The following is a 9146-nucleotide window of genomic DNA, read 5'->3' as shown; positions in this document are numbered from 1 at the left end:
CATTACGGACTCGGTGACGTATGTGTGCCGGGCCTACTGGGTCTGGGATATTCCTGCACTATTATTCCTCTCCCCATCTTGGACACGTAATTACTCGTTGCTGCACTGCAACTACGTACTCCTGTCACTGAACGTGAAGGATATCCGGCAGTACTTGACGTAATTGAACGCCCACCATTCGAATAAGCACCAATTATTGTAACTGATAGTAAAGGTTATTGAAACTTGTCAGCTCCGAATGTTAGTGAGATGGATGGAACTATCATTGTTAAGTGGGCCCACTGTAGCCTCGCACAGTGCATATTTGCGTTGCAGGGGGCAAGCCCTCCACAGATGATCAGTAAATGTAAAAGTGAAGTTATCCCTGGTAAAGGTAAAGAAGCTCTGCTTAACTAATTAAGAACTACGCCATGAAGACATATGGGGGAGTGGTATATAGATCCACAATTCTCCTGACCTTGGCACTAGATGGTTGTGAGTCGTCAGTTTCACGCCCCAGCCGCTTTAACCCTGAGAAAAAGGCCCCCGATACCCATTGAATAGGAGGTTGGGTGGACCTCAGAGCTGGTCTGGACGACGTGGATAAGAGATAATACTTGACCCTACCGGGATTCGAACTCCAACCCCGCGGTCGTCCAGTTCGTAGCCTGTCGGGAAGAATGAATGAATGTATAAGGGGAGGGCCTTCTCGGCCCTTGCACCGCGACCTACAGTGGTCTATTGTGGTTCCCCTTTTGATTATCCCGTCAGCAATCCTGCGCTTCGAATGAAGCGTAGGCTCAGCCTGTCGGTATACCGACTGTGCCATCTCGATTCCATTTAATAATATATGAAAAGCAATAAAATAAAATAATTGCAGAAAAGTTATCCCTGTGCTTAATTAATTAAACACTATGCCATGAAGTCCAGGTAGTGCAAGATTGTTCTCTTCTCCCAATGGGTACCGGGGAGTCTTTCCCTGGGGGCAAAGCGGCCGAAGCTTCAAACTGACCAACCAACAGCTAGTGCCGAGGTCAAGAAAATGTGGATCTGTACTTCCACTCATCCATACGCCTTCATGGCGAGTACTTAGTTAAGCACAGAGAAAACTTTAACTTTTTTACCACTTTGCGGCCTACCCAGCACCTATCGCATGGGTACGGCTGGCGTGAAGCTGACCACTCACCTCCACACCCCCATATATCTAGGGAATAGTGTTTAGCTGATTAAGCGCAGGGATAGCCATGAAAATACATGGGAGTAGAAGCATAGCCCCACCATTCTTGACCTCGGCACTAGATGGAAGTGTAGTGGGCAGCTTCATGCCACTTTATCTCGGGGAAAACAGCATGGTAACCATAGCATAGGAGGCTGGGTGGGGCCCAGAGCCGGTATGGACGCTGTGGAGGACAGTACTGCCCCAGCCGGAAATTGAACCTCGGCCCATGCAGCCCGTAGCTGCGAAGATGCCGAATTTGTTCATCCCGAAGCTCAGAAGAGGTGATATTCTAGTGCAGGCGTGTCCAGCTTCAAATAGGTTGTGATCGACTTTTAAGTGACAAAACTGCCAGTGATCTACCACCCCTTCCTATCGTCGTACCTCGCTTTAAACAAAAGTATTAGTAAAAATAACACGACACATGATGTTGTAAAAGCAAAATACATTTAAAGTACAGACTTACCTTGTTCGTTAAGGACAGAAAAATACGAATGATTAATACGTATTTTCCCTTCAAAATCTGAATATAATCATATTATATTACAAATGAATTTACATGCTTTTCACGTATAATTTCCTCATAGGCTTATGAGATCGACAAAAATCGCTCCGCGATCGAAGCCTGCTCTAGTATGAGCGTTGGGTGGTGACTGATGACGATTAATCATAAAAAGGAAAGCATGTAACGAAACGTCCGTTATCATTGCGCAAATAGGAGTATAATACTAAAATGGTTCTAGTAGGAGAAGAATGTGAGTGTGTGGACTTGATTGAATACGGTACCCGGCTCTTGTAAACAGTTCGGACTCCACAAAAGTCAGTGAATTTCGAGACAGGCTGTGCTATTACTGGCTTCACGGGAACTCTGAAAACAGTTCGGACTCCACAAAAAACAGGGAATTTCGAGACAAGCTGTGATACTATTGGCTTCATGGGAACTCTGTAAACAGTTCGGACTCCACAAGAGACAGGGAATTTCGAGACCAGCTGTGCTACTATTGGCTTCACGAGAACTCTGCTACATGTAGTTACGAGACAGCAAGGAGTCTGAGTCATTAATTATAGATGTTCGGATCGGAGTGTTAGGAAGGCAAAGCGCAAATGGGTTTTGTATGCCTGCTGCTGGAACTGTAAACAGAACTTTACAATACGAAGGTCTCAGAACAGCGACCGGGAAAATGTATGTATTGGTTACGTTGATCAAATAAATTTGGATAATGTAGGCGGGGCATGTGACGCGTATGGGAGGCGACAAATGTGTAGAATGTTACGAGATAAAAGGTAAAGTTATCCCTGTAACAGGCCGTGAAGGCCCACAGGGTTCTGATACATCGAGGCTGCCACATTTTCTAGACAATCGGATAACAGATGGCAGTGAGGCAGCCTTACCCGCCTGCCGCCCTTCACTGCCAGGAAGATTCCTGGTACTCAGTTCTGTTAGAGGCTGAGTCGACCACAGGGCCATACTGCGGCTGGAATAATTAGGTAAATTAAGAAGAATCCACCTCATCGAGACTCGAACCCGCGACCTTTCTGCTTGTAAAAACCAACTACGCTACTGCGTGCCCCCAGAATGTTACATGATGTGGGTTAAACTACATTTGACTTAGGGTAGTCTAGTGAATATCACGGCGCAACTTCGGATTCCGTAAAACCGGGCGAATTTTTCGACCGTCTGAGATTTTCAAGAAAATTGCGAGTGCCTACATCAAGCTCGTCATCTCCCATATTTTGAATCTGATCATAAGCGCGGTGTTTCCGAAGTTTTCTAAGTCGTCCCTCAAGCGGCAACTGTCAGGTGGACCGTTACCGACGTTTCGGAGGAACATAAAACCTCTATATTAAGTCTTGAAACGTGGTAGGGATAGTCCTGTAGTGAGAGGGAGCACCGCCATTTTTGCCCCAATATAACAAGTAGGTATAAGGATAACCTCATTTCTGATATTTGTTGATCCATAGTCTTTATTTGCATTTATACTCTTCGCCAAATATTATTACGAATGATCAAGTTAAGGACGACTTGATGGGAAGGCGATGCAGCACGCATGTATCAGAAGAAAAATGCACATAGGATTTTGTGGGAAAGATTGCTACTAATCAGCCCAGAATCTTTGTCTTTACGTCTGCTGTCCAAAAATATCAAAATTAGAATATACAAAAGTATAATTTTGCCTATGGTTCTGTATGGGTGTGAAACTTGGGCTCTGATATTAATGGAGGAACGCGGACTGAGGGTGTTTGAGAGCAGGGTGTTGAGAAGAATATTTGGGCCGAAGAGGGATGAAGTGACAGGAGGTTGGAATAAACTGCATAATGAGGAGCTTCATAACTTCTAGTCTTCTCCAAGTGTAATTAGAATGATCAAGTCAAGGAGGACGAGATGGGAAGGGTGTGTAGAACGCATCGATGAAAAAATGCGAGGGAAAGCCAGAAAGAAGCAGATCAGTAGGAACACAGGTGTAGATGGGGGATGATATTAAAATGGATCTTAGGTAGGATGAGTGTTATGCCGCAAATTTCGAGAATGGAAATTTGAGACATTGCCCTAATATTATGAGAATTGCAAAAGAGTTTCACATCGATTAGAGCAAGGATGGCAACACAGGCTGTGGAACTCGGTCAAGAATATCTTAGTCAGCAGAGGTGCGTAATCGCACAGCGGAAAACTCGCTTCAGTAGGCCACTGGGGAGAACGAAATTACCAAATACACAGGGATGAGAAACCGCGGATTCGTCCATGAGAAAAGAAGCTAACCAATAGAAGACCACTACCCTTAATTAGGATAAAAGGAGATAGCTTTCCTTTTGGGGAGCTGCTGCGTCCGCTCTTTTAGAGTATAAATGTTTTAGAAGAAAGTGTGAAAAGGGGAAGCTCTCTCTCGGTTTTTTTAGTTTTTTGTTGATCAGATGTAACATTTAGAAAAGTTTGCCGAAGACCCTGTTTCGGCATGGGTTCAACAAGATGGTGGTTGGTGGCAATCGTCTGCGTCTCTGCTTCACGTAAGTCAATTTGCTCATGCTAGCCATGTTACATAAAACTTTATTGTTGTTTGTTAAACCGTTGAAATGCAATCTCCAGTGTGTCCTGCGAGCATGAGGATAGGATAGGATAGAAACTGTGTAAGGAGTGGTAGGGAATGAAGGAAAAGAGACAGACTCAAGTGGGAGATCAGAATGGAAGTGATAACCAGTCAACGTAAAGATACTATGTCGACCCGACAGAACGTCGGCATTCTTATTACTGTAAATAGACCAGTGGAATTAGGGTAGGATGTAACACAGAGTTGTGATTTACCTCCACGAACAGAACTCTTCCCAGACCAATCCGGAGCTATCCTAGTCCAGACGAAGGCAGAACTGAGCAGCCAACAGCAGCCGTATGAAAAGAGACAGTTGAAGAGCGAGGAAAATCCTAGTTTAGGGTATCTAAATGACACTCCAGTCGTTCGGAGGGTGACAGTTACTGGGTAGAGGCGGATCAGAACTTCCAAGCCCGCTCTACGTCATTAGAAAGTGGTGGCAGCAGTGGGATTAGCCAACGAAGAGATGACCGACGAAGTAATTTAGTGTTTTTTTAACCACCCCTGTCATTACGGCATTACAATGGGTTCGTATGGACTGGATTTGCCTGACTTAGGATAGGGAACATTGGAAGGGGCTCTTGTGGATATGGTAATGAACGTTTCGGGTTCCATAAAATATTGGGGATTTGCTGAGTAGATGAGTGACTGGCGGTTCCTCAAGAAGGGCTCAGATCCATGGAATTAGTTCTTCCCCTGGAAAACGATCGTATTAAGGGCCAAATATTCTGTAGACAGATGGCCATCAATTGACTTACTGGGTGTCAGTATTGCCAGTTCAGGAATTTCTTTTCTACGTTGCAAGATGGAGTTGCTGTCTTCGAATGTTGATATATTTTGTCATTACTACCCGGTAAAAGGTGAAGTTATCCCTGTAACAGGCCGTCGAGGCCCATAGGCTTGTGAGACATCGAGGCTCCAACATTTTCTAGACATTCTACTCACAGATGTCGGTGAATTGAGCCTTACGCGCCTGGCGTCCTTTACCCCCCAGGAAGATTCCTGCTACTCATTTCTGTCAGCGACTCAGTCGACCCCAGGGCCATAGTGAAGCTGCAAAGATTACGTCTATTGAAAAAATCCAATGACCTAATCGGGACTTGAACCCGCGACTTTCCGGCTTGTGGCATAGTGCCTCAAGCAACTACGCTACGGCGTGCCGCCTTACTACGCGGTATGTGTAGTGTATTTAACGACGTTACATGGCATTTGTGGATGAGACTGAAAAATTAATTTAAATTGATCAGGAAGGATGCTGTCTGGTCTAACTTTAGGTGCGAACTCGCTTTTTGCCTGGAAGGAGTGAGCAAAACCAGGATAAATCTCAGTTGGGGTAGTCTTACCGGCCGAGATTCAAAATGAAAACCTCCTGAATCCAAGCCAGAAGCGTTACTGCTCGAGCCAGCTTGCTTGGTGCCGTGTCATAACCCAGACTACCCACTCACTCACGGAGCTGAGCCAGTTGTGCAGCAACTCAAGAACTTCCCAGCATTTTATGGAACCCGAAGGCTCAGCACCATGTTCACAAGAGCCCTTCACTGGTCCCTATCCTGAGCCACATCAATAGTTGTGCAGCAACTCAAGAACTTCCCAGCATTTTATGAAACCCGAAGGCTCAGCAGCATGTTCACAAGAGCCCTTCACTGGTCCCTATCCTGAGCCAGCTTACTTGGTACCGTGTCATAACCCTGACTACCCACTCACTCAAGGAGCTGGGCCAGTTGTACAGCAACTCAAGGACTTCCCAGCATTTTATGTAACTCGAAGGCTCAGCACCATGTTCACAAGAGCCATTCGCTGGTTCCTATCCTGAGCCACATCAATCCAATCGATACCATCCCATTCTATCTCCCTAAGATTCATTATACTTTTCACCCACTTACGCCTTCGTCTTCACAGTGATCTGTTTCCTTCTGGCTTTCCCACCAATATCCTATATGCATTCCTCTTCTCACACATCCGTGCTGAATGCCCTGTCCATCTCATACTCTCTAATTGTACTTGGAGAAGAGTACAAGTTTTGACTGCCACAGAATGGAAATAGAATCCTCACGCTGCGGAAGTTGAGCTTTTATGATTTGCGTGTGTACTGTCGAGACGGTACGTTCTTCCAATTACCTTATAATATTGTCAAGTGTTGGGTGTATGTCACGCGACAAATAACTTCACGCCGTCTTGAATATAACGAATTTATTCTACACTCGCTCTTGCACTCACACAGTTTACAATTACTTCTCCTGCTGCAGTCACTGCCATGCACTCAATACAACCCGACTCGGCGACTGCTAGATTCCAACTGACTGGTTGCTCTCTCTCTAGTGACTGGCTCAATACTCAGTAATCACTACTCTAGTAACTTCCGCATTGACAACACAGAAAACAATTACGTGATAGCTACCACTGCTGGGTAACGTCGTGCTTACAGGCGTTGCTGGGGAACGCTGCCGAGAGTTGTTTATTGCTGTATAGAAACCGCGGTGCCCGTTACGTCATAATGGGGAGTGATGTTACGTCACCGCGGTAGGCAACGGAGTGTTCACCGAGCCTTGGTAATAATGGAAGGGGTGGGGGTATGTGACGTCAGTCGCGAAACAGAGTTCACGTGACCCCTACTTCCCGTTGCGCCATCCACGTTACAATATCTTTCATCACTGGCGCTGTAAAAGTTGAGAAATGTTGCTGATGTCTTGCGCATTCCCAGTACCAATGCATCTGTAAGGACAAGAATTTCACATTGTGATGCCATAGAGGTGACGGAACTTGTGACTCTAAATCCTAACCCAAAGCATGCAATTATTTCTGGCAAAAGATAATTATTTCATTATAATAATAATAATATATAAGCACGGGACTGCAACCTTGCAAGTCTGAAGGTATCATAACTGTAATTCTGCATAACTTAGATTTAGGCTACGTGCAGGTATACTCGTATGTGCATCACATGATTACAAAAGGGTCAGGAAATNCGCCGACGATAGTTCTCAGTTCGCAAGTTACCAGTTACAGACGCGTGTGCGATAACTAAGAAGTCAGCGAGCGGAAGACTTATTGTGTGCTTTCGAGACTTAGTGAGTGTTGTAGTACAGTTATATCTGGAGTGTGTAATTCAGGGAGACTTGTATAGCTCCCGCGTTATTAATACGTGAAGACTCCTGAAGATAGTGTGAAAAGATTTGGTTGTAGGGTTTGTAAAGTGTGGAAACCCGTAACATTGTGATAAGAAATTGTAGCCGTTACTTGTAGATTGTTGAATAAACCAATTGACGATCTCCACGGCGTATTCAATAACGAAACACGTTACATTGGTGTCAGAAGTGGGATTTGAACTTGAACACGCCTCGACAAATAATTGAATTATTGTGAATCGAGTATCTTACTGCTACAACATGGACATGGGAAAGATGATGGAACGTCTGTTGTTCGCCCAGGAGCAAATGGCGGCCAGACAGAAAGGGATAGGGAGGAAGAGAGGAAAGAGAAGGAAGAAAGGAAGGCGGAGAAGGAGGAAATGCTGGCAAGAATGGACGCCAACATGAAAACCCATCAAGAAGATTCTGTAACAAAATTAGACGCCTACCAAAAAAAGGCGACGGCCGACAAGGTAGAATTGAAGGCCGAAATGCGATCTATACCGTCAGAGCTTGATGAGACACTCCAATATAAAATTGAAGCAGAGTCAAGATGGCGGCCATGAGAGACAAAAGGGCGAATACGAACCACAAGATGGTGTACGCGTTTAAATCTGAAGATGTATCAATGCCGATCACGCAAAAAGAGACGGTGGCCTGCCCAGAAAAGATGGAGGCACGTCAAGAAGAAAAGCCGGCCCCAGAGGAAACGAAACCTGCGACGGCACAAGAAGAGGTCCCCGAAATAATACCGGTCGGAGAGACGATGGCCTACCAAGAAACGGAGGGACGTCCAGAAGATGAAAAGCCGGCTTCAGTGCACAGGAAACCTTAGGCGGCAGATCTACGAGAGGTACCCATAGAAGACGCCGAAGTAATGCCGGTCAGAGAACCGAAGAAGAAAAGGCGTAGGGACCGAAACAAGCGACGAATTATGAAGAACCCGACGCGGGGAAATTGCGGGCCCCAGAATAAATTGGCCGTCGTCAGCAGGAAGGTGTCCCGCCATGCAAGAGTGTCATGGCGCCGCAGACACATCTTCAGGAAATCTTGGACCCGAGATCATGCGTCCCGGATAAAGTTGGCTGCCATCCGCAGGAAGACATCCCGTCGCACGACAGTGGCACGACGTTGGAGAAATGACTTCAAGAAGGAAACTCCCCAGGGAACCTTCGGATGCCGGAGAAAGGACTTGGAGCCTCGGTCCCGTAACAGCAAGCGGCTGGAAGACCAGGAGGAAGGACGACGTCAGCAAGTGCAAACAACGCATCCACGGCTGTTACGTCGACATACGGAACTTCTCATGGAAGACATAAACAAGGAACGGACACTGTGGAGGGGTCGACCCCCTCCAAAACGGAAAAAGAGACTTCAAGCAGAGGAGGAACCGGTAATGTAGAAGAACCGGCCTCCCCAGAGAGAGTGAATGTGCCATAGAATGAAAGTGATGGATGAATGGGACACAACTGGAACTTCTGGCGAGCTGAAAGGAAACCGCTCGAGACGAGTTGGTCCTAAGAAGGATTGTAACGGCCGGAGAACAGATGCTGCAAGAACAGCCTCCGAAGTAAAGGATCGGGGATGCACCGTTAGGCTATTCGGGACGAACAGCCTTAAGGAGGGAGCAGTGTGACATGTTGCGCAACGGAGGACCCCTACCTCCCCAGCGGAACGTGGCGGTAACGTAGCGCTCTCGTAATAGGCGAGTCATCACCCCGCCACTCTCCCCGCGGTGACGTG

General features: G+C 46.3%; 1 protein-coding gene across 1 annotated transcript in view; it reads right to left on the bottom strand.

The window, feature by feature from the left end:
• Window positions 1–6265: 6265 nt before the first annotated feature.
• Window positions 6266–9146, bottom strand: part of LOC111865932 — a 6232-nt gene continuing 3351 nt past the window's right edge. Inside the window, exon 2 of the mRNA XM_023854376.2 lies at window positions 6266–6990. Within this exon, the coding sequence (XP_023710144.1) occupies window positions 6877–6990 (114 nt within the window). The 3' untranslated portion in view covers window positions 6266–6876. The remainder of the gene's footprint in view (window positions 6991–9146) is intronic.

Source organism: Cryptotermes secundus, unplaced genomic scaffold, assembly GCF_002891405.2.
Source record: "Cryptotermes secundus unplaced genomic scaffold, Csec_1.0 scaffold2810, whole genome shotgun sequence".
NCBI lineage: Eukaryota > Metazoa > Arthropoda > Insecta > Blattodea > Kalotermitidae > Cryptotermes > Cryptotermes secundus.
The sequence above is the reverse complement of the archived record's forward strand: the minus strand, read 5'-3'. Positions and strand labels throughout refer to the sequence as shown.